At 41.0% G+C, this 26,552-nt stretch overlaps 2 protein-coding genes across 7 annotated transcripts in view; one reads left to right on the forward strand and one right to left on the reverse strand.

The window, feature by feature from the left end:
• Positions 1–13,174, forward strand: part of LOC140488171 (clustered mitochondria protein homolog) — a 92,862-nt gene extending 79,688 nt beyond the window's left edge. For 3 of the 4 annotated variants that reach the window (XM_072588029.1, XM_072588032.1, XM_072588031.1), the window contains exons 19-26: positions 1–140; positions 780–860; positions 5,574–5,699; positions 6,078–6,199; positions 7,820–7,913; positions 8,909–9,043; positions 10,212–10,285; positions 11,641–13,174. In XM_072588029.1, the coding sequence (XP_072444130.1) occupies positions 1–140; positions 780–860; positions 5,574–5,699; positions 6,078–6,199; positions 7,820–7,913; positions 8,909–9,043; positions 10,212–10,285; positions 11,641–11,911 (1,043 nt within the window). In that variant the 3' untranslated portion in view covers positions 11,912–13,174. The remainder of the gene's footprint in view (positions 141–779; positions 861–5,573; positions 5,700–6,077; positions 6,200–7,819; positions 7,914–8,908; positions 9,044–10,211; positions 10,286–11,640) is intronic. The other variant, XM_072588030.1, reaches the window with a different exon arrangement.
• srrd (SRR1 domain containing) lies at positions 38–26,519 on the reverse strand. Of its 3 annotated transcripts, none has more exons than XM_072588034.1 (7): positions 26,047–26,518; positions 22,771–22,811; positions 20,004–20,230; positions 18,975–19,073; positions 18,591–18,742; positions 18,039–18,084; positions 13,175–13,956 (listed from the first exon to the last, which is right to left on the reverse strand). In XM_072588034.1, exons 1-7 carry the CDS (start codon positions 26,199–26,201, stop codon positions 13,750–13,752), a joined length of 927 nt encoding a protein of 308 aa, XP_072444135.1. In that variant the 5' UTR covers positions 26,202–26,518; the 3' UTR covers positions 13,175–13,749. The 3 variants fall into 3 exon arrangements, with proteins under 3 accessions (XP_072444137.1, XP_072444135.1, XP_072444136.1); XM_072588035.1 differs by lacking the exon at positions 26,047–26,518 and adding an exon at positions 25,733–26,025; XM_072588036.1 differs by lacking the exons at positions 13,175–13,956; positions 18,039–18,084 and adding an exon at positions 38–190 and having other exon boundaries at positions 26,047–26,519.
• Between the last annotated feature and the right edge of the window lie 33 nt (positions 26,520–26,552).

Here is a 26,552-nt window from a genome sequence, read left to right on the forward strand (position 1 = left end):
GAAACATTAAGGAAGGTCTTGAATTACTCACTGAATCTTTAAACCTATTCAACAACGTATATGGAGCCTTAAACCCTGACATCTGTGGTTGTTTAAGCCTTCTGGCACAGGTCAATTACATCATGGATAACATCCCTGAGGTGAGCAATAATTCCAGTTCTGGAGGGCTTGGTAAATGCATCTGTAAGAGCTGGAAGACATAATTTCATGCCATTAGGAAATGATATTAGGATATTCTCAGATTCCAATCTCACCAAATCCATAGATAGCTTTTAAGAGCCAGGCAATCTTAACAAGAAATTCACAAGTTATGATCTCTATCCACTGCCTTATTCCTGCAAGTAACGCTCAATCTGCAATATACCACTTTTCCACAGTACACCTGTGTTTGTGACCATCCCAAGTATAACACATGTTACAGATCACTGATGAGGGAAAAAACAAATTGCAGTTCTCTGGCTCTATATTGTTTGCCTGTCATTGTTATATTAGTATTCAAAGGAAGAAGAGTTTTTGAGTAAGTTCAGGTCTAAAATTAGGAGGCAATGAAGAATGTAACATGTACAATAGTGTAGGACAGATTCCTGCAGTAGTCAGCACAAATCTGAACCTGCAACTTGCAGTTATGGAAGTATCATGCATAGTGTTTGTATAGAATTAGGTATTTCTACACGGTCCAGTTACAGGGGGACAAGTTAGTACAAGCCGGTACATTCTGATGATTGTGCCCAAAAGCTGTGCATTGTCCATGCTAATGTTTTTTACCTGTTTCTACACAGGCTATAAGCAACCAGCAGAAAGCTGTAATAGTGAGTGAGCGGATCCTTGGCTTTGATCATCCCAATACCATCCATGAATATGTAAGTAACTTGTGTTTCCTCCCCCACCTTTCTCCATCAATTTTATCTGTTTTTCACTAGAACTCCCAACGTGTGCTGGAGAATACTTACACATTCATGTGTTCTTGGTAAACTGCTATTCCTTCTATCAACTTAGACAGTTAACAATGGTACTGCACTCAGTCCTGATCCCGTGTATGCATTTGTGAGCAAACACACATTCACACACAGCTTTTTTAGACACTAATTAAGAATAGGGTTGAGAGGTAAAGATGGGGGTCAGTTGAATAGTTACACAGGAGTCATATTTAATCTAAGTAATTACTTAATTAATTTAATCAAAATTCTCATGGAGACTTTTGGAGGGTTGCCAGTGTAGGAGAATTGCACAATGGAATCTTCAATATCCCACGTAATTCCTTCAGAATCTGCTAAAATGGGGGTTCCACAAGGTGGAACTCCCATTCACAATGTAATAACAATGAGCCATTAGAAAATCAAATACTTCTGGAGAAGTTACAAAAGATATTCACCTGTGACCAAGTTAAGGGTTATCTATAATTGTCTTCCCCTGGTGAAATGGGAATGATAATGTATTATTGTTCCATTATCTTCATCAAAAGACAGATTAATGCATCTAGATTACCAGCAAAATCTCCAATAATGAATCTTTCCAGTTATTGTCAATGGTCTCAGAGATGTGTTCATGTGATCTTGCTAGTAAAATTTCCCAAGGAACCTGCAGATAAGGTATTCATACGACCACTAATATTCTGTTGACAATATCAGTATCTTGATATACGATGTTGTTTGTGAATTCAGCCAACATAGGAACTCTTACTTGGAGGCAAGAAGCATCAGAGATCAAAACGTGATTACAATGCAAATAACTGTGAAATAGAGCAATTATTTTGCATGCTTTCAAACTTAATTATTATACTCTATCATTAAAACCTGCGCATATCGTCGTTTCAATAGACAATAGACAGTAGGCCATTCTGCCCTTCAAGCCAGCACCACCATTCATTATGATCATGGCTGATCATCCTCAATCAGTATCCTGTTCCTGCCTTATCCCCATAACCCCTTGATTCCACCATCCTTAAGAGCTCTATCCAACTCTTTCTTGAAAGTATCCAGAGACTGGGCCTTCACAGCCTTCTGGGGAAGAGCATTCTATACACCCACCACTCTCTGGGTGAAAAAGTTTCTCCTCAACTCTGTTCTAAGTGGCCTAACTCTTATTTTTAAGCTGTGTCCTCTGGTTCGGGACTCACCCATCAGCGGAGACATGCTTCTTGCCTCTAGAGTGTCCAATCCTTTAATAATCGTATACGTCTCAATCAGATCCCCTCTCAGCCTTCTAAACTCAAGCGATTACAAGCCCAGTCGCTCCAATCTTTCAGCATAAGATAGTCCTGCCATTCCGGGAATTGACCTCGTGAATCTACGCTGCACTCCCTCAATAGCCAGAATGTCTTTCCTCAAATTTGGAGACCAAAACTGTGCACAATATTCCAGGTGCGTTCTCACCAGGGCCCTGTACAGCTGCAGAAGGACCTCTTTGCTTCTATACTCAATCCCTCTTGTTATGAAGGCCAGCATGCTATTAGCTTTCTTCACTGCCTGCTGTACCTGCATGCTTGCTTTCATTGCCTGATGTACAAGAACACCTAGATCTCATTGTACTGCCCCTTTACCTAACTTGACTCCATTTAGGTAGTAATCTGCCTTCCTGTTCTTGCCACCAAAGTGGATAACCACGCATTTATCCACATTAAACTGCATCTGCCATGCATCCGTCCACTCACCTAGCCTGTCCAGGTCACCCTGTATTCTCCTAACATCCTCCTCACATTTCACCCTGCCACCCAGCTTTGTGTCATCAGCAAATTTGCTAATATTACTTTTAATATCTTCATCTATATCATTAATGTACATTGTAAAAAGCTGCAGTCCCAGCACTGATCCCTGCGCCTACCATTCTGAAAGGGAGCCATTTATCACTACTCTTTGTTTCCTGTCAGCCAACCAATTTTCAATCCATGTCAGTATTTTGCCCCTAATACCTTGTGCCCTAATTTTGCTCACTAACCTCCTATGTGGGACTTTATCAAAGGCTTTCTGAAAGTCCAGGTATACTACATCCACTGGATCTCCCTTGTCCATCTTCATAGTTACATCCTTAAAAAATTCCAGAAGATTAGTCAAGCATGATTTCTCCTTCATAAATCCATGCTAACTCTGACCTATCCTGTTACTGCTATCCAGATGTATCATAATTTTGTCCTTTATAATTGACTCCAGCATTTTCCCCACCACTGAGGTCAGACTAACTGGTCTATAATTCTCTGTTTTCTTTCTCCCTCCTTTCTTAAAAAGTGGGACAACATTAGCCACCCTCCAATCTGCAGGAACTGATCCTGAATCTATAGAACATTGGAAAATGATCACCAATGCATCCACGATTCCGAGAGCCATCTCCTTCAGTACCCTGGGATGCTGACCATCAGGCCCCAGGGACTTAGCAGCCTTCAGACCTAACACACTCTCCAACACCATTTCCTGCCTAATATAAATTCCCTTCAGTTCAGTTCCTTCAGCCACTATTACATCTGGGAGATTGCTCGTGTCTTTCCCAGTGAAGACAGATCTAAAGTACCAATTCAACTCTTCTGCCATTTCTTTGTTCCCCGTAATAAATTCACCCGTTTCTGTCTTCAAAGGCCCAATTTTAGTCTTAACCTTTTTTTTCTTTTCACATTCCTAAAAAAATCTTTACTATCCTCCTTTTATATTTTTGGCCAGTTTACCTTCATACCTTATTTTTTCTTTGTGTATTTCCTTTTTAGTTATCCTCTGTTGTTCTTTAAAAGCTTCTCAGTCCTCTGATTTCTCACTCATCTTTGCTATGTTATACTTTTACCCTTTTGTCTTTATATGTTTCTTTACTGCCCTCGTCAGCCACGGCCACCCCTGCCTCCCCTCAGGATCTTTCTTCCTTTTTGGAATGAACTGATCCTGCATCTTCTATATTATATCCAGAAATATCTGCCATTGTTGTTCCAATGGGTATTGCACCATTGAACTTTGGCCAGCTCCTCCCTCATAGCTCCATATTTCCCCTTATTCAACTGCAATATTGTCGCTTCCAATTCTACCCTCTCTCTTTCAAACTGCAGATTAAAGCTCATTGTGGTCACTACCTCCTTATGGCTCCTTTACTTCGAGGTCCCTGATCAAATCCGGTTCTTTGCACAACACCAGATCCAGAATTGCTTTCTCCCTGGTAGGCTCCAGCACAAACTGTTCTAAGAATCCATCTCTGGGGCACTCCACAAACTCCCTTTCTCAGGACCCAGTACCATTCTGATTCTCCCAGTCTACCTACATGTTGAAATCCTCCATAGCAACTATAGTAATATCTTTGCGACAGGCCAATTTCAGCTCCTTCTTCAACTTACACACTACATCCAGGCTACTGTTTGGGGGCCTGTAGATAACTCCCATTAGGGTCTTTCGACCCTTAGAATTTCTCAGCTGTATCCATACTGACTCTACATCCCCTGATTCTAGGTCCTCCCGCTCAAGGGGCTTAATATCATTCCTTACCAACAGGGCCACCCCACCCCCTCCACCCGTCAGTCTGTCCTTACGATAGCACGTATAGCCTTGAATATTCATTTGTCAGGCCCTGTCCACTTGAAGCCACGTCTCAGTTATCCCCACATCGAAACTGCCAATTTCCAAATGAGCCTCAAGCTCATCCACCTTATTTCTAATGCTCCTTGCATTCATATATAATTTTTAAATTTGTTACTCCCCTCACCCTTCCTATCCCTATTTCACTTGACCTTACGGCATGATCCTTTTTTGAGTCTTCTGCTCAGGAACAGGTTGAATCTCTTGGAAACCGTAGAGACAGACGTCACTGCCAGTCTGAGAGGCGGTCAGGTCTGCCAATCAGAAATTGGCGTGGAGGCAGAGCCAAGGACTCAGATATCACACAGAGCAGTGGTAATGGGGGACTCCATAGTCAGAGGGACTGAAAGGGGTTTCTGCGGCAACAGGCCGGATTTGAGGATGGTGTGTTGCCTTCCTGATGCCAGGATTAAAGACATCGCAGACAGAGTGCAGGAAATCCTCAGGGGCAAAGGTGAAGAGCCAGACTTGGTGGTGCATGTCGGCACAAATGACGTCGGGAAGAAGAGGAGGGACATTCTACAGTGGGGCTTCGGAGAACTCGGAATAAGGCTGAAAAGCAGGACATCCAGGGTTGTTATCTCCGGTTTGCTTCCAGTTCCTCGAGCTGGAGAGGACAGGAACAGGGAGATAATGGACCTGAATGTGTGACTGGGGAATTAGTGCAGGAAGCAAGGATTTAAATTCTTGGATCTTAATTCTTAAATTCTTGGGTGTGTTTAGTGGTAAGAATAAATTATACAAGAGGGATGGGTTGCAGCTAAATAGGTGGGGGACCAGCATTCTGGCAGGTAGGTTTGCCACTGCAACACAGCTGCATTTAAACTAAATAGCAGGGGGGAGAGGAGACAAACTGGAAGTTTAAGAAGCAAGTTAAAGGGAAAGTTAAAACAAGAGAAGTCAAGAAAGACAACGGAATCAATGGCAAGATGGCAATATCTCAACCAGTGCATTGTTACACCTTCAGGTGTTAATTGAAATGGAACTGTAAAGCTATGCTCATTATTGCCTCCTCCTGTTTTTAACTCACAGGCCCGCCTAGGTCTCTACTGCTTTGCAAACAACCAGATTTCAGTAGCCCTGAGGCTGCTGTATCGCGCTCTCTACTTGATGCTCATAGTCACTGGTGAAGACCACCCAGAAATAGCTGTTCTTGACGTAAGTGTGTACGTGACAGCTTAGAGTGGATTGAATTGAAAAATAGTTGTTCTTGCGATGTTTTTGGGTGGGGTTATAGGTAGATCCAAGTTAAAAATCATCAAAGATGGTAGTTACCTGAATAATTTTACCAAACTACTGCCTGGAAATCAGTGAGACTTGCATATAAATATCACCTTTACTGTAGACAAATTTGTATCCTAATGCTCTAGTGAAGTGTGATAGAGTCATCATTTTAGTGGCTGATGGGGAGGGTTGAGGGTTTAGTGGGGTCCAGTCTATCAGTGTCAAAGCTTCATTCCTTTAAAGGGCAATGTGTGGTGGATATCACCCCAAGTGACTCTCACTGTGAAATTAATCTTATTTTCCTCCCTCCAGAGCAACATCGGCCTCATACTCCACGCTGCATTGGATTGTGATCTTGCAATGCGATTTTTGCAGAAAGCCCTGGAATTAAAGCTCAAGTATTACGGAGCCCAGGCTCTGGAGACTGCTCTAAGGTACAGCGCAGGATTTCTCCTGCATCTGATAAACTTAACTCATAATTGATTTAAAATTTAACAGGATACAAATTATGCAATAACCTTGCAGATCCTATGCCAGCTCTGAACTGTTTTTGGTCCTTTTTAACACAGGAATTTGCAGTGTTCCTATTTCATTGCTGGTACAAATTTCTATTGGAAACTAAATATTTTGTGTCAGGCTTTGTATCTTGAGAACTTGAGTTCAGATTCTAGCTAGACTGATGGGAATGAGTTTCTTGTCTACCAGTGCAAAGGCCCCTGAATAAATTTGTTTGACTAGTCTCCATCGGATTCTAGAGCAAAACTCCTAATTGATGATGTCCCTCACAGTTAAATGATCATTCTAAAAAATGTCATACTGCTACAACAGCATGTTATTTGAAGGGCAGGATAAATATTGAATAAGTAAGCTTTGTAGGAGATGAATTACATTTATATAGCACTTTTTATGATCCCAAGTCCACGCCCCCACCAGCCCACAAAAGCTTTGCTGACATTGAGGTAGTGTTTGAATCATAGTCACTGCTATAATTGTAGCTTAGAAAAATACGAATAGACATTAGACAAGACTGTGAAATTTAGGTCATAATCTGATCAGCCATGATATTATTAACTGGCACAGAGTGCTCAGGGAGTTGAATGGCTTCAACTTCTAAATTGCATGTTTGTATGTATACATGTATGAAAGGAGAGCAGGAACCATAAACCTCATCTAAACTACTCCTGACCAGTGAGTGTTTGATGCTGACATCCTAAAGTGTCAATGTACATGATTTATGTAATTGCAGGCAACTTTAGGGCATACCAGGGAGCTCACAGGCTATAAATAAAGTTGAAATTCCAACAGGGCTTACTTCTAGGACTTATGAATTAACAGGGAAGTAGTACCTAGAAACAACTTTTTGCATATTTCCAGGCACACAGAATTCAAACAAGTCAAACTTGCCCCGAAGATTTAATCACTAAGGCTTGTGAGCTGACACAAAGGTACCCTAAATGACAATGTTCCATTAATATCTCTCTGCTTGAAGTATGAAATTTGTGAATCATACTTAAAAATGTAATTATATGCACACTTTTCTTTTCCCCAGCTAGTACAATGGCCTGTTTGCTAAAATATCTTAAAATCTAATATTATATTGATGTGCCTTAACCTTGAAAAATTGCAATGTGGTGTTACTTTGCTAAGGGCTCATTGTGATGTCTTTGCCTGTCTCCCTCTTTTTGACATCTGTCTGCTTGGTTGTAAGTGATAGGAAGCACTCCTGCAAACATTTTTTTGTCACTGCATCATTCACTTCTCTAACATGGCAATATTTTTGATCATATTTTAAATTCAGTGGTATCAAAACTATGATGCTTTATTTGACATTTTCAAGGTATACTTCATTACAATACCTGGCTTTTTTAATGAATTAATCGCAATTAATTTTTCCAAGTCAATCTGGGATAGTCTGCAAGAGCCACTAAAATGTATGTTACAGGATAATTCCACATTGCAGAAAGTCACTAATGTCTCATAATAAAATGGACCTAAATTTAAGGACCCATACAAAGGACATCATGAGCTCAACAACTTTTGTTTTACTCCTACAGCTACCATCTCGTGGCACAAGTCTATGCTAGCAAGGCAGAATTTCGAAACGCTGTGCAACATGAGAAGGAGGCCTACAACATCTACAGGACTCAGGTAGGTATTCTAAACCTGCCCGCTCCTGCTGTTTTCAAGATTAGACCCACAAGTCAACTTTCAATGAATCTATGAAGGTTTACCGTGGTGTTAAAACTAAATGACACGGCAGCTGTGAAACGTATTAGTAAGTTGCAAGTCCATGTTGTTCCACAGCAAACAATGCTTTCCCTGCTAAATAAAAATCACTACTGATTTAAGCAGTGAGCAATTCTTATTTTTTTTAAGTAAAGAAATTGGTGAATCCAGCAATCTGTTCCTTGTATGTGTGTACAAGTGTACGTTAACAATTTTCCACTCCCTCAATTTCACCTTTGGCATAGGAAGTTGCTGTTCATCCACTTACCTCAATTGTTTATGTACAATACAGTCAGTAAAATGTCATATTGTAAAGGGTAGTTAATTCTTCATCCATGTAAGTGATTGCCCTTCCAATCATTTCTGTGGTTAGCCTAACAGGATATTTCATACAATGGGACAGAAAGGAATGTTGATATTATAGGATTTGCTTCTCTCACCAATTTGCATACTATCAGGGTTTATTGATAGGGCTAGATTCAAAGGAATGGAAGGAGATTCATGTACTGCCTAAATATTGGCATGGACCAGTTGGGAAGAATGGAGGATGTAAGATTTTGAAGTGGGGTAAGTGGATTGAAGATTCCACATTGAACTGTTCCCAGTGCATAGATCAAATGGAAATCCTAAGTTATTGGAACAATGGGCATCTCTTCAAGTTAAAGGCCAATAGTATTATTAGCCTGTTGATTTTAGTACTGGGATCAAAGCTATTAAATAACTCAATCACTTGTCGGAATGCTTCTTCCATTGACCACAACCATTCTCCTCCATCATTTACACTCCTGAGAGGATGAACTGGATAAATATTACTGGTTTGAGCAAATTTTCTGGATATTAACTACTTAGAAAAACAACTGTATGGAAATGTGGCATTACTGAATCTGGACTTATCTGACATTTTGTTTCTAACTCAGCTTGGGGAAACTCATCATAAGACAAAAGGAAGCTCTGAGTTCCTGAAACATGTTACACAGCAGGCAGTGAACCTACAAAGAACCATGAATGAGATCTACAAGAACGGATCGAATGCCGGCCTTCCTCCAGTACAGGTCTGTGTACTTCATTTAGTTTACCTCTTCTCTACACCCCCCACATATCTTTTCTTATGAATCTTGTCAGGTACAAAAAGAACCTGCTCTCATCTCAGGGTGTCTTGTTGATAAGGTCTTTGTCAGGAGATGTATTGTGTGCCACTCTTCAGAAAACCAAATTCAACGAATGGTGGGGGAGTGAAGTTTAATGCCAATTAACGGGTCTTGTGGAATTTGATACCAGTTTTACAACAACAATTTAATATATTGCCTTTACCATAGTGAAATGTCCAAAGACACTTCACAGGAGTCCTATCAAATTAAACAAACTGAGCCACATAAGGAGATAGTGAGGCAGGTTAGAGCAAAAACTTGATCTAAGAAATAGATTTTCAGGAAAATGATAAACAAGGAAAAAGAAGAAGAGAAAAGGTATGAATCCAGGTATGGAGGTATGAGAGAATTCCAGAACTTATGGTCTCATCATCTGAAGACACAGGTGCCAATAGTGAACATGTTAAAATTGGGGATTCTCAAGAAGCTAGTAGTGGAGGAATACAGCTATGAGGTTTGAAGGTTTCAGCTTTGAGAAAGGGTTGAGGCCATAGGTAGTTGAAGTGGATGTGAATTTTAAAGTTGAGATGTTATTTAATGAAGGGCCACTTCAGATTAGCAAGCAAAGGAGCGATAAGAACACAGTCAGCTGAGTTTTGAAGTAACCACAAGTTTGCAAAGGATTAAAGATAAGTGGTCATCCAAGAGAACATTAGAATAGTAACGCCTAGAGGTAGCAAAAGCAGGGACAAGGGTTTCAGCAACAGATGAGCTGAATTAGGAGTAAAGCTGGTCAATATTATGGAAGTAGGAATGGGCAGTCTTTATGATAGTATAGAGAAAGTATTAGGACTGATAAAGATTGTGGTGAAGTTGAGCTGGGTGCTATCTAGGAATGGAAACTGATGATTGTGTTTTTAAAGATGACATTGAGGAGAAGCATGTAGATGTGAAATAATAGGGCATCAAGGACATACTCTTTGGAAACACCAAAGGTGTGGAAGTGGAAAGAGAAGTAATTGTAAGTGATTCTCTGGCTCAAATTGGATAGAGAAGAACAGTACTTTTAAACTAATATTTCTTTGTAGGGAGGGGCAATACTTTACAGTTCACCTATTTCTTTTTTTTTCAGACCACATCCTTGAGTAACAAGATGATACTACAACAGCTCAACATGATCAATGGGATTGTGCTGACTGACACAAGGTAACATTGTCCTTCCTGCTTTCCCAAGGAGATTGCTGTATTCAGAATTAATGCCATTTGGTAGCTGGGAACTGTATGAGTCTTAAGAATATTCACCAATCAGCTGTAAATTCTGGTGGAGAAATTGTTGTGGAAAATTATAGCAAAGCCTGAAACTACTTAACATTTTAATGAAAACTAATGTCTCAGTTGTGGATGATATTACAGAGTGAAAATTGTTACATTGCTCCCTGATGGTGCATTTTGTGTTTGCTGCCATGGCTGGTGTTAAGAATTATAAATCTGAAGTTCCCAAGCCTGTGCTGAATTTGATAAATGCTAAAAAGTAAAAAGTGCCACAGTTGAACTCTGGGCAGTGATGGGTGTGCTATTGTGTACCTTGGCAGCCATGTGTTAGTCATGTTTTCCTTTTGCTCACAGTCCTGAGACTCTTGATGCAAATGTTAACATTGAAAAGAGCTTGGCTGTAGTGTTTTCACCATTAAATAGTTTTCCAGCACTATACCATTGTAGTCTGACATGTGAAGAAGTGACTTTGGCCAGATATTGGAGGAACAGTCAATGATTGTAGAGTTATAGTTCAGTGAGTAATCTGCTTTTGTAGCAGAGGAGCTAATGCTACAAAATAAATGAACAGCATATTTATCTCATAAAATCCATATGTTTCATACAGTTCTTTTCCCACTGTTGAAAATTACTGTGGGCAAACTTACTGTCAAGATTGCTCACAAAACAATAACATGAACTGAAAAATTATTTTACTGGTCGTGAATCTTTGGGAGATCTTGATGATGTAAAAGGTCCAAATAAAGGGCAAGCTTGTCTTCTAATTATCACAAGAGAAGATATGTGAATAATTGCTAACTATAAGATACAATTTATTTCAATCTGTGACGTTAATTACTTGCTAGCTTCTGTGCACAGCAATTGGAACAAGTCGAGGTGGAGGATAAACTGACTTAGTGGAATCTGCATACTGAACCCTGTGCCACGAAAATGACTGACCAGAACCATTCGACATCCTGGAAAGCACAAATCTCCCTTGTGCCAAGATTTTAGGGGGTTTGCTCTAATTAATTCTTGAATATCTTCCTAATACTAGGCAGAGATTGCAGACTGCAAATTGTCTTTGCAATTTGGTACCAAGTGTCATGTCCATGGCTTGTTTTGATTCTATCAGAGAATTTGTATAGTATAATCAAAGTTGGTTTACTTCAATTCTCACTTGCTATAATTCCCCAATTCTCTATGATGGTGACCCAATGCTCCTGCCAATACTCGCAATGTACTTCACCAGCAATGACTCGCTATGCCTTTTGCCACCTATACTCATTACTTGCTTTTGTTATTCTTAGCAGGAAATCTGCCCTACAAAGTGCAACAAATCGAATGCGCAAATTACTCCAGGCAGAAATTCAAGCTTCTCAGAGACTGACCAAAGCGCTCACTAACATTGGGATAGAGGATCTATCAGTCAATGGAACTACAGCCCCAGGTGAAATCACCAATGGTGCAGAGAACCTTGCTGAAGGAAGGATGATTAATAGAAAAACAGAGCCTGACTGTATTCCATCAGGGAGTTCCGCATTACTGTGTTTGCCAGCATTTGACAAGGAGACGGATTAAACTCCTTTCTAATTACATGCAGCTGACACTAATGCCAACTTCTCAACAAACAAAGACTCCTTCACATCCCAGACGTGGCTGCAGGGGGTCCCCAATCTGCAAGTGTGACATCCATATCAGCAGATGTACTTAGGGTTTATCATAATGCTGGGATTAGGTTGTGTAATTGTCGAATTACAGATTTTTCCCCATTACTGGAAGTTAAAACCGATTTAATAATTATCAGATTGAACTAGGATTGTACCCTTGCTGATTTGCATTAGATGGAGTTTTGTGCAATCATTTGGTGACAAGTCCTTATCCACCCACTAGCCAATGTATACATTGGCTGCATGGCTGTGAAACAATGACAAACAAATGTGTAGGGTACTCTCTCCTTCACGTCCCCCAATTTATGTTTTTAATATAGTTGGTGCCTCTCACTGTCACACTTTGTGGCCTGGACCAGTAGTTGTATTGTTCTCAGATATATGCTTTATTTTTATTTGTATCACACTACCATTCCATGATAAGCTTATAGCAACATGATGGTGTGTGTTGGGGGTGGGAGGATATTATTTGATTTTTCCCAAAATTATCAGTTGTGAGCAACTTGTATTTATGGAAAAAAAGGTCAAATTCAGTACTAAACCCTCCATATGACAGGCTAAACTAGTTGGTTCCTTTTTCTCTTTAAACTCAAATGTTTTCTTCTAAAATTGAGGCTCTGAAAGCTTTCCAAGGTCACACACCGCAATACTAATGATTTTGGTAAACTCCTGGTGAGTGTGGTAGACCAGGTCTGACAGATCAGCTTTGCTCTTCACCTTGGATTAATTGTGAAGTTGATCAGCAGCTTCTTAATGAACAGTAGCAGATTGACAAATCCAAGTTGTCATCCTTTAAATTCAGGACTAGTCGTCAACTGCTTGCATCTGAACATAAGTTCAGAACTTTCATCAACTCTCCAGGTACTCTTCTCTAGCTGCATTTTCAGTTCTTATAAGCTCAAGGTATTTACAAACCCAAAGCTACATTTAAAAAAGACAATTCTTTTTATTTGAATGGTGTTGTTCTGTTCTATTCTTGGATTCAAATTAAAAATCATAAAATTATTGTTTGAGGGTTATAGGTGAATAGATTTTTTTTGCTTTAAGTGTAATTCATGAATTAGGTGAATGTTTATTTGATCATCACTTAAATGATCCTTCACTGTCGGATGATTTTAAGTTTTAATGAATGTATACTATGATCGGGTCCTTCAATAATAAAACATGGACACCATTTACTGTTCGCCTTTGTCTTTAATTTGTATTTCACTAGCTTACTGGCAGGTGAGGATTGGGCAGCCTGGATGTCATGTACTGGCAAGCAGGTAAATCACATGGTAAATGCTTGGGTGGATCTCATGCATGAAATGGGAAAGGGGATTTGGACAATAGCACTTTACCTGTCAAGTCTGGAAGAGAATTCCGATCATCACAGAAAGCCAGCCGAGTTCCTTCAATGGGTCCTTGGTGGTGCAATTCAGAATGCTATTATAATGTTATTGGGGCTCGTGGCCCACCGATTACCAGATAACTTGAGAAAGGGGCCTCATTTATAGGTATTCGAGCCACAGGGGAAAAACAACAGAATGATCCCAGCTATGACCAACAGAGCTGCACAGATTTTATTCCTGGTTTCTGAGAGGTGGAGAGAATTCAAAATTTCCTCTTGGAAGTATTCTATACCAAGACAACTAAACTTGCATTTCAAACCATTATGACCCTGAAAGAGTGAAATTGATGACTTCAAAGGTAACCTTTGCACAAATGCTTCTACCTCAATAGGCTTCAAAACTTGTTTCACTTCTACTTCTATGAAACTGAAAAACAATCCATGTCCTTTTGGATAATTTCCAAGTCCTCACAGTCCTGGTATGTGGGTTCAGTAGCACCTTCCCAAAACTCCAAAGGCTGTGAATCTAGTTTTTTTCTCGGAAACTGATGTATGGAGGTGTCATTAAATACATCCATGTATCTACTGCTGGAGGGGAAGGCAGCCTCTTCAGTCACTGCCAATATCTGATGAGTATGGTTAAGGTTAAAACATGAAAGACAAGAAATTTATTCCAAAAGCAATAGTTATTATGTGTATATAAATTCTTAAGTTTACATCCCAAAGTCTTGGATGTAGCATACTATTCATTGCACTGCCATTGAGATCTATGATAATGAATGAAGAAAGTTGGTTGTTGTATCAATTCTCATTTCTGGAGCATTCTAAAGCTCATTCTGCTACCTAGCTCCAGCCCAATAGCTGTGGATCATCATCTAGGTGAAATATTCATCCAAATGTCCCATAACAAGATGGAATGCCTCAACTACTGTGAAAACATTTCATACTACTCTACATAACAAACCTGTTTTTAATCTCTCTCTGTACTAGGTGTTTTAAGCTGTCCTCACATCAAAATAAATTGTCCCTATTCAATATATCCTCTGCAATTTGAAAATACTCTATTGGCCATCTCTGCTGTATAGAAATTTCAAGATTGCTATTCTTCTACCCATTCTGGGTATAATCCTGTTGAGTCTCAGCTGTTCTTTTTTCTAATCCTGTTTCACCATGAATAACACTCCAGAGATCTGTTAGTGTACAAATTCTATCTGTTGTTGCATTTATTCATCAGAATCAGTGCTTGCGAAGTTACTTGCCTAAGACTGGATATGTATGCTCCAATACTGATAATCTGTTAATAAGTTTTATAATTGGGAGCCATATCATGGTGGAGGAAAGAGAAAATTCCAAACAAGAGTCAACCCTTATCCCTCCTATGTTCAGACAATTACAGACTTGCCAGCGGTATGTGATAAAGAGAGATTAAGCATAGAATAGTATAGTACAGAATGAGCCCATTGTGTTCATACTGACTCTTAAAGAATAATCCAGTTATATCTTGCTCTTTCCCTATATCTCTGCAATTTTCTTCCTTCAAGGAATTATCCAATGCTATCATTTTATCATTCTAAATCCTAACTATTCATTGCAAGGTTTTTCCTCATCTCACCTATGGTTCTTTTGCCAATTGACTGGATGGCACAGATTTAGGGTATTGTCTCTTTTGCAATATTGGAAATAATTTATTTAAACTCTTCAAGATTTTAAACATCCCCAACATCTTTATCTCTCAAGTCTTCACTGCTCAAATATCTATGTAAAATAACTCTCAACCATTGCAAATGTTATCTGGTACAGTTCCAACCTGACACAGATACATCTTACACACAAGGTGAGGACATCTGAACAGAACAGAACTTGTGAACTACCCAAGTCTATTTTGTTACAGCGGTTTCATACCAACAGAGCTCAAATTATCTCTCCACCTGACAACGAATCTGAGGTTGCACGGGGCACAAAGAGAATTTGTTTCAGGAAAAGGTTTGCTGACTCATTTAATCTATTTATATCCTTTTTCATATTCTTCACAACTTACTTTCCTACTCATCATAGCATTAACAGCAAATTTAGCAGACGTAGAGTCACACGGCACGGAAACAGACCCTTTGGTCCAAACAGTCCGTGCCAAAGATAATCCGAAACTGAACTAGTTCAATCTACTCATGTATCCATCCAAATGTTGTGATTGTATCCACATCCACCATTCCCCCAGGAAGTTCATTCCATATTTGAAGCACCCTCTGTGTAAAAAAAATTGCCTCATATCTTTTTTTAAATCTCTCCCCTCTCACCTTACAAATGTGCTCCCAGTTTTGAAATTCCCCATCTTAGGGAAAAGACAATTACCATCAACTCTACCTATACCTCTCATTATTTTATAAACTTCCATCACGTCACTGCTCAACCTCCCATGCTCCAGTGAAAAAAGTCCCAGCCCTTCCTCAAACCTTTCATACCTGGCAACATCCAGGTAAATCTCTCTAGCTTGATAATATACTTTTGGTAACTGGGTGACCAGAACTGGACAAAGTATGCCAGAGTGTCTTTATACAAGTCATTGGTTATAACTTGTAAATAATTCTCTGAGACAGGCCATTTGTCACACCCAATCCAAAAATACAAACCTGAAAATGGCTTTTATGCCCTCCCTCTACTACACAGGCAGAAGACCAGTTTGACAGATCGGCAGAATCTCTAAGTCAGAAGATTCTTTACCGGCTGAGGGATTTCAACTCAGAGGGTGCCAATCATGAAGCATGGTCCAGGAAACATAAATGACAATGGACAGAGACTACTCAACCTTTGTTTGTACCACTAGTGTTTTGTAACAAATATCTTCTTTCAGTGTCCTGCAGAGGTCCAAGTCGGGTATTGGTATCAGCTGTGTCGGATCATCCCCAGAAGTGACATTCTCAACACAGGGAGCTACAACAGCACTGACTCACGATACATCCACTGATGGGCAGCAGGGTTAGGATGCAGCCCTTGAAGTTTCTTTTAATGTCTCGTCACAACCATATTCTTATCCAATTGTGATGGAGCATTATTTTAGTTATCTTCACTTGTAACAGTAGATGCAATACAGTGATATTTTCCAGTATAAAAGTCCCACTGTAAACAGCCAGTACTCAGACATGTGGTCTAGACTGAAGTGAATACTTTAGCATTCACTAATTTAATCAACAGTTAGTTAAATTTTGTCCACTAACAGACCTCACAAAAGCATTATTCGTGATGAATCTTTCTGTGTGACTACTTATGTCAGACTTAAAGTACAACTAAGCTTCACCACAATTATACCAGTGATAAGAAATTATAGTTTTCCTTATAAAGATATAATGGAAGAATTTCTACTTGAGCACAGGCATTTAGCAGAATTTGGCAAATTATCACTGATGAATAGGGAAATATCATTTTGATTGTGTGATTAGTAATGTAAAGCTGTCACTCAGCTAGTTAGGAGAGGGGTTTAGGAAAGAATCACAGAATTGTTATGGTGCAGAAGGTGGTTAATAAGCCCACCATGCCTGCACCAGCTCTTCAAAGAAGCATCATCACCTACTGCAAATCTCCTCTCTCCCCATACACGTGCACACTATTTCTATCCAAACAGTCATCCTATGCTCTCTTGAAAAGTTGATGGTTTGCATCCTGGCAATGCTAACATTTACATCTTAGGGGAGAGCAGCTCAAGGCAAATTCTCTCTACTTTGACAGAGCTCTGTATAAAATCAGTGCACAGAATTCCTACTTGTGCTGGTGGAATGCTACAGCTGGCTTTAAAGTGCCTGAAATTTGGTTTTCACAAAATCCTTACAGTGTGGAAGCAGACCATTCGGCACATCAGGTCCACATTGACCCTCCGAAGAGTATCCCACCCAGACCCACTCCAGTCTACCTTCTCCCTGTAACACTACATTTTCCATGGCTAATCTCTCCAGCTTGTACATCCCCAGTTCTTTCGGGCAATTTATCATCTGCAGTACCCACCTCCACCTAATTTATCATGGCCAATCCACCTAACCTGCCTATCTTTGGACTGTGGAGGAAACTGGAGCACCCAGAGGAAACCTACACAGACGCAGGGAGAATGTGCAAACTCCACACAGACAATCGCCTGAGGGTAGAATCAAACCCAGGTCCCTGGCGCTGTGAGGCAGCAATGCTTAACCACTGAGCCACCATGCTGCCTGGATTTTGGGATGGAAATGAAGAGAATCTTCAGCATGTATTTCTGCTCCTGATTGCTATCGGTTAGTCATGCTGACAGGAAGGGATATCAGATGAGAACTGGATTGGATTTGGGTCTGATGGCTCCCATCAGGTTGAATATTCACAACTCAAAGATCAGGTTTACCATGAAAAGTGACCATTTTATCAAGTTCATAAGGAACGCTTTCTGCTGCTACCCTTGGATCCTAATCTCTCTGTTTCAGTTAGGGGATTCAAGGGTATGAGCAAAGAGAGAAATTTGACCACAAATGCTTCTAATGATGTAGTTTTGGCATATGTTCCCACCACAGAATTAAGAAAGTAGAAGTTGCATATACGATAGAGTAACTATGTTAAAACTAAGAAGAATGCTAGGAAGCAATAGTAATGTAAATTCTGGAGGGGTACAGTGGTTTTGGAATCAGAATTATTCGTTGCAAGACTAGTTACAACTTAAATAATTGAATTGCTGATTGAAATTACTGAAGGATACATGATCAATGTATGTGTAGTCCTTCTTCAGCACTCTGGCTGGTAATCTGCAATTTTTTTAAAAAGGTCAACAATTTTGATAAGAATGCAGTTTTGAGATCATCATTTCTTCAATACTCTCTCTTCAAAAACTTGATCAGAGATATTACTAATCTATTTATAATATCCACTCCAATGGTCATCCTGATAACCACTTCCCAGTTCTAAAATGCTTTGATTTAAATGTTTTCACCCCCCCCCCCCCCACCCACCCCACCTTCTTGTTCCAAACTCTACGCTTATCGTGCAAATTTTCACCATATTGAACAGATTTCCTGAATGAACTCTTCTTAAGTATTGAAATTAGATCACCTTAAACTCTCCACTTTAATAAAATCATTGTGTATTTAAAATTCTAATTCTCAAATCATCCCTGACAGTACTATTACAGTTCCATTAATCATCCTCAGAGCATAATCTGTTGCTATTTCCTTATCTTGCCTAATTGTTATTATTAACTTCCCACCTGAGTTTTTTCATTTCCAAAGGACAAACAGCAACAAAATTTTCTTACCTCTCCTCTATCCCTTTGAAACTGTTTCCGATGAGAATAGTTTGTGCAAGTTTTTGGGGTGACCAGTTTTTCCACAAGAGGTTATTGTAGAGAGCTTTGCCACAGTGAATCATGTAGAACAGTGTTGGCCTGTCGATGGATCGTTTTCCTTCCTAACAGATTAAAAAAGATTGCCAATAATGTTATGGATGAAAAAAAATTCTGAAGCAAATGGACACGTGCAGTTTGTTACTGAAATTGTTATATGGAAAATCAGGTTGTGGTTAGGGGCTGAATCTGGAGCAATCACCTGAAAGCCAAAACCAGAAAGTAATGCTTCCCCTTTGTCAGACAGGATTCACAGAGAACACAATGTACAAAACAAAGACTGAATGTGCCTTTTACCTCGTTTTCCTCAAGCACCACCATCCCACAATCCTTCAAGAATTTCTTCTCCCATTCTGTAAACAGTGGATCAAAGAGAAGGCAGCCATCTCGAGGGATCTGTTGTATACAACAACAAAATTCAAAACTTTACAAGGAGCAAAATCACAACTACAAAAGTGGGGAACTTATTGTAGGACAATGACCATTGGATAAATTGAAAGATTTTTTCCTCATCTGCTCACTTCTAATTTTGCATGGTTGCAGCAGATTGCATAAGGCGAGGTAGCTACCTTTCTATCCCTGTGTTATCCCCCTTCAAATGGATTGAATTAACAATTTCTTTCACAGAGTTGTTCAGCTATCAGCTGCATTCTATGAAGTGACAATCAAAGGATCAGTGAAAATCTCCAAGTTGCTGTTCATCTCAAATTCATACAGCAAAAAAAAATCAAACAATAAAGCTTTGCATTAAAAAATTATTTACCCATCAACTATTTCTGTGTGAGGAATGACATGAGTTGCCCTCCACCCACTCCAAACTGTGACAATAAGGAGTGCTAAAGATCTTTCCGTCTCCTTCAGCTGGCTTTAAAACTATGATTTCAGAGAGAGTTTATTGTATTAAGGGGAGTAGCAAAACTTTTCACATTATTATATTAACAGTTCCAAGATGAGCATTATCAATTTTTTTGTTCATTATCCATGTCTAAATCTGCACATTTAGAGAATTATCATTTTAAACATGATTACGAGTCACTGATGTATTTCCATAAAAAAAGTATAAAACCACTAGCCTTTGGCTGAATGATAGATACACAGTACATAAGTATGGGATAAACAGAATCACCATTTGAATCAAATATGGAAAAACAACATACTTTGTCTTAACAGTGGGAACTAGATCTCGATGCTTTGATAAGTTAACCCTGTTAATACAACAAAATGTAATGTGGCTTCGGAGCGTTCAGGAATAACCCAGACTGATGTTACTCATTGGTCTCTTTTGTTCCCCAGTCATTTACCATATTCGCACCTGACTACACTTACCTGTAGTGTCTCTAGCAGCAGGAACAGCAGAGCCAGCTGATAACGAGATGATATGGAACTAGAAAAGTTCCCGATTCCATAACACACTGAGTTAAGTGTATTTCGACAATGGTCTGTATTGTGCTTTTTCTGTTCAACGGAACCTGGAGGTTCCCCAATAGGGAAGGGATTTGATGGAGATTCAAGTTGATCTGTATGATACATATTCACGACTCTTTGAATGGTTTCTGGAACAGATTGTCACAATTACCATCTCAGGAAGCAAACAAAGTCTTAATAATTGCAGATAATTAATCACAGAATTGTTATAGGTGCAGATCATTTGTCCCATCATATATGCACTGGCTTTTTAAGCATTTTGATGCATTCCCAGTCTTCTCCGTTGCATAACCTTGCATAACGTTTCCATTCAAATTATTATTTAATACCCTCTTGAAAACCTCAATTGAAACTGCCTTGACAATACCTCCGGGCAATGCATTCCAGATCTTAACCATTCACTGTGTGAAAAAAGTTCTTTCTCATCTCATACTCGCTTCGTTTGCAAAGCATTTAAATCTGTGTAACGACTCTCAATCCTCTTGGAGCAGAAGGATTGGCAGGAACCTCAGGCAGGAATAGTTTCTCCTTATCCAGTCTGTTCACATACCTCATGATATTAAAATTTTTTATCAGATTTATTCATAGCCTCCTTTCTCAAAGAAATACAGTCACAACTTTTCAAATCTATCCTCATACCTCATTTCTCAATCCTGAAACCATTCTTGCAAATCTCTTTTGCACACTGTCCAATGTGTTTACATACTTCCTAAGTGTGGCACTCAGAATCTTGCACAACCCTCCAGTGAAGGTCCAACTTGTGCCATATGTGGGTTAAACATAACCCTCTTGTGCTCTACGACCCTATTAATGAAGCATAGAACATCAAATGGCTCATTTAAGTACATCAGAGCTGGGAGCAGAAGGAGGCAATTCAGTCCCTCCATGTCTACTCCTCTAATTAATACAATTATGGCTGATCTCATCTCAGCATCAACTCCACTTTCCTGCCCACTCCCCAAACTCCTTGAACCTATCATTCATTAACAATCTGTCTCTCTGTTCCTTTAAGTTATTCAGTGTCCTGACATCCACTACACTCTGTAGTAGTGAATTCCAAAGATTTAAGATCCTTTTGAGAGAAGTAATTCCTCCTCATTTCTGTTTTAAATCTGCCACCCTTTAGCCTAAAACTATGATCTCTTGATCTAGGTTGTCCCACAGGGCAAACACTGCTTAATGTCTAATATGTCAATTCCCCCTTAACTTCTTAGGTACCTCAATTCCTCTTTCTAAACTCTAGCGAGTATAGGCCTAAACTGCTCAACCTCTCTCCCTAAAACAAACCTCTCATCTCTGGAATTCACCTAGTGAACCTTCTCTGAACTGTCTCCAATGCAATTACATCTTCCTCAAGTAATGGGATGTATGCAGTGATGTGGTCTCACCAATACCTTGTACAATTGCAACAACAGTTTCTTACTTTCTTATTGCGTGTCAACTTGTGGAGTGGTTTAGGGAACATCTCTAGTCCACAAACAGCCTCACTGCCCTGTGGCCAACCACATTCTGGATGAGTGGTGCTGGAAGAGCACAGCAGTCCATGTCAACTACCCCTCCCACTGCCTTAAGGACATGCAAATCATGGTCCTCCTGCATCACCAAATCAAAGCCACCCACCGACTGGAGGAAGGACACCTCATCTTCTGCCTTGGGACCCAACAAAGACATGGTATCAACATTGGCTTCATCAATTTCCAAATCTCCCCTCCACCCACCTCATCTAACCCTCCAACTCAGCATCACCCTCTTGACCTGACCTATCTGACAATTTTCCTTCCCACCTATTCACTCCACCCTCCCCCCCGATCTATCACAATCACCTCCTACTTGCATCCAACTATTGCCTTCCCACCTACCTTCCTATCGAGCAGCCCCCTAACCCTCCACATTCCTGATGAAGGGCTTATGCCGAAACTTTGACTCTCCAGCTCTTCGAATGCTGAATCACCTGCTGTGTTTTTACCAGTGCCAGACTTTCCAACTACTGTATTCTTTTAGCAATTAATGATAAATTTCTGTTTGTCTTATTAACTGCTATATCTGCACACTAGCTTTCTGTGATTCATGCATGATTTTTCTGTCACCTTTAATAACTCATGTACATATACAGCAGGTCTTTCATCCTTCTGCCCACTCCACTGACATGTCATTTTCCACCTGAAGTTCTACGCTGTCCTCCTCAGTTTACAATGCTCCTAGGTTTTGTACTGTCTGCAAACTTTGAACTTATCTCCTGCACATGAAGATTCAGACCTCTTTTATGTAGGAAAAGCAAGAATTCCAATACTGACTCCTGGGGAACTCCACTGCACATCTTATTCAAACCCAAAAAACATGACTCTGTTTCCTATCACTTGGCCAATTTAATATCCACAATGCAACAGTCCCTTTTATTCTATGAACTGCAATTTTTTTCTGACAAGTCTATTGTGTGGTACCACATTGAACTTTTATTTGCAAGTCTACATACACAATATCAACCACACTGCCCTCATCAATTCTCTATACCACCTCTTTAAAAACTCTAGCAAGTTAAACATGATCTTCCTTTGATGAATCCATGTTGGCTTTTCTGAATTAATCCATATTTTCACGTGACTATGAATCCTACCCTAAACATTTTTTTCTAGAAGTTTTGCCACCAAAGTTATGTCGACCAACTCACCGAGGCAAACGATCCAGAATTCAGAACTTTGCAATTCCTCTCTGAAACAAAGTTCAATGGTTAGTTTTTCAGTCACAGAAAACTATGACTATTTTGTAAGCATCAAATTTACAGAGACAAAGCAAGTAGAGTAGATCGGACCATATACCTTGCTTCTTGTATTAAAAGGCAAATAGGTTACTTTAGAACTTATTTTGCTAAGAATGAAAGCAAAGGAAACTATTTTATTGGAAATAAGTCAGCACTTAAGGTACATTTAATCTCTTCTACAATTGATAAACCTGCATGCCTAATTCTGATGATGCAACTTAATTGAAGTATTCAAACATGGATCAGCAGAATTTCAGCTAAACTCAGGGAGATGTCGGCTGGGCAGTAGGGAGCATACAGGCCAGTCATGTCATTTAGGTGAAACTGAACAGCCAGATGGATCACACTTGAAAATTAGACCTGTCTGTGTACCTTAAGGTCTCAACGTAAAGTGAAACATTTCACCACTATAAACATTATTGTGATAGAATAGGAAAAATGGATTGATTCGTGCATAAAGTTAAAAATCACACAACACTAGCTTTAATCGGAAACCTGTTGGACTATAACCTGGTATTGTGTGATTTTTAACTTTATACACCCCAGTCCAACACCAGCGGCTCCAAATCATGGTTGGTTCACAGATTGTGTTGAAAATGTGTTGCTGGAAAAGCGCAGCAGGTCAGGCAGCATCCAAGGAGCAGGAGAATCAACGTTTCGGGCATGAGCCCTTCTTCAGGAATGAGGAAAGTGTGCCCAGCAGGCTAAGATAAAAGGTAGGGAGAAGGGACTTGGGGGAGGGACGTTGGAAATGCGATTGGTGGAAGGACGTTAAGGTGAGGGTGATAGGCCAGAGTGGGGGTGGAGAGGTCAGGAAGAAGATTGCAGGTTAGGAAGGTGGTGCTGAGTTCGAGGGTTAGGACTGAGACAAGGTGGGGGGAGGGAAAATGAGGAAACTGGAGAAATCTGAGTTAATCCCTTGTGGTTGGAGGGTTCCTAGGCGGAAGATGAGGCGCTCTTCCTCCAGCTGTCGTGTTGCTATGGTCTGGCGATGGAGGAGTCCAAGGATCTGCATGTCCTTGGTGGAGTGGGAGGGGGAGTTGAAGTGTTGAGCCACGGGGTGGTTGGGTTGGTTGGTCCGGGTGTCCCAGAGGTGTTCTCTGAAACATTCTGCAAGTAGGCGGCCTTGGTAAAGTGGATGAACTGTTCAACTGTCCAATCCTCCCACTTCCTCCAAACCAAAGGAGTAGCCATGGGCCCCAGCTATGCCTGCCTCTTCGTAGGATATGTGGAACAGTCCATCTTCCACAGCTACACTAGCACCACTCCCCCACCTTTTCCTCCGCTACATCGATGACTGCATTGGCGCTGCCTGGTGCTCCCACGAGGAGGTAGAACAGTTCATCCACTTTACCAATACCTTCCACCCCAACCTCAAATTTACCTGGACCATCTCAGACTCCTCCCTCCCCTTCCTAGACCTCTCCATTTCTATCTCGGGCGACCGAATCAACACGGACATTTACTATAAACCGACCGACTCCCACAGCTACCTAGACTACACCTCCTCCCACCCTTCCCCCTGTAAAAACGCCATCCCATATTCCCAATTCCTTCATCTCTGCCGCATCTGCTCCCAGGAGGACCAGTTCCTATACCGTACAACCCAGATGGCCTCCTTCTTCAAAGACCGCAATTTCCCCCCAGACGTGATCGACGATGCTCTCCACCGCATCTCCTCCACTTCCCACTCCTCCGCCCTTGAGCCCCGCTCCTCCAATTGCCACCAGGACAGGACACCACTGGTCCTCACCTACCACCCCACCAACCTCCATATACATAGTATCATCCGTCGTCATTTCCACCACCTCCAAACGGACCCCACCACCAGGGATATATTTCCCTCCCCTCCCCTATCAGCGTTCCGAAAAGACCACTCCCTCCGTGACTCCCTCGTCAGGTTCACACCCCCCACCCAACCCAACCTCCACTCCCGGCACCTTCCCCTGCAACCGCAAGAAATGCAAAACTTGCGCCCACACTTCCCCCCTTACATCCCTCCAAGGCCCCAAGGGATCCTTCCATATCCGCCACAAATTCACCTACACCTCCACACACATCTTTTACTGCATCCGCTGCACCCGATGTGGCCTCCTCTATATTGGGGAGACAGGCCGCCTACTTGCAGAACGTTTCAGAGAACACCTCTGGGACACCCGGACCAACCAACCCAACCGCCCTGTGGCTGAACACTTTAACTCCCCCTCCCACTCCACCAAGGACATGCAGGTCCTTGGACTCCTCCATCGCCAGACCATAGCAACACGGCAGCTGGAGGAAGAGCGCCTCATCTTCCGCCTAGGAACCCTCCAACCACAAGGGATGAACTCGGATTTCTCCAGTTTCCTCATTTCCCCTCCCCCCCCACCTTGTCTCAGTCCCAACCCTTGAACTCAGCACCACCTTCCTAACCTGCAAACTTCTTTCTGACCTCTCCGACCCCCACCCCCACTCCGGCCTATCACCCTCACCTTAACGTCCTTCCACCTATCGCATTTTCAATGCCCCTCCCCCCTACCTTTTATCTTAGCCTGCTGGGCACACTTTCCTCATTCCTGAAAAAGGGCTCATGCCTGAAATGTCGATTCTTCTGCTCCTTGGATGCTGCCTGACCTGCTGCGCTTTTCCAGCAACATATTTTCAGCTCTGATCTCCAACATCTGCAGTCCTCACTTTCTCCTCACAGATTGTGTTGGCCATATAAGGGAGGTGTAAATGTCAAAACAATGAACAAAAGTACTGTGGATGATGGAGATCTGAAACAAAAGCAGAAAGTGGTGACAAAATTCAACAAATCTGGAAATAACTGGTGAGAAGGCAGAATGAACATTTCAAGTCCAGCAACTCTTCATTAGAACATAAATGTCAAGACCTTTTCAGGTCCATATCAATTGCCTTATTGAGCAGTGTTGGCTGTGTGACTAAGTCAGATTGGCTTCCATTCTCAGAGGCTCTTGAAGTTGGATTTCAGTGCATTTTTTTTTGCTGTTTTACCACGCCAATCAGTGGCTCTGTGTGTGTATGCCCCAAGTCTCAAATGCTGCTGGTTTTCCTGTGTTATCTCTGGTCTGGCATTGACGAGAGGCTGAGGTGCTTCCCTGCAAATGCTGGGACCGAAATCCAGATCCGCTTTATCATCCAGAACACTGCAGCAGGGGGTGGGTTCTGACAATTTAACGAACTTACACTGCTTCCTGTATTTTCTGCTGGATTCTCTGCCTCTCAGCCACACTCGGAAACTCCACCGCGTGAGGAAGGCCTCTGGCACGTTCCCTCCGTTTCTTTATTCCTTTTTTCTTTCTGATTGTTTTCCATTCCCCTTCAGCTGGACAGGCAGACATCTCTCTGTCTGTAATTAAAGTTTAATAAAGGCCGTACCCAGCTGCATTCTTGCTGCCGGCCTGTGTTGTTGTTGTTGTTGTTGAAGTGGCTGGGTAAGAGGTTCTGAGATAATGGGCCTCAGTTTGAATGATGTGAAAAACAAACAATAAAACAACTGGAGACACCGAGAATTGTTTTCTGTAAAAGAGGAGAAACAAGAGTTTTCACCAAATGAAGCGGGGTCTCTCCCCCGCCCCGCTCGGTTCCCGGTTGTTTAATGTGGAAGTTTCTCTTTGCACATCCCGCCTCTGGCCTGACCCAGGTCACGGTGCCACTCGGTTCACTATCCCCCCCCCCCTCAGGCTCTGGTA

This window comes from Chiloscyllium punctatum, chromosome 17 (assembly GCF_047496795.1).
Source record: "Chiloscyllium punctatum isolate Juve2018m chromosome 17, sChiPun1.3, whole genome shotgun sequence".
NCBI lineage: Eukaryota > Metazoa > Chordata > Chondrichthyes > Orectolobiformes > Hemiscylliidae > Chiloscyllium > Chiloscyllium punctatum.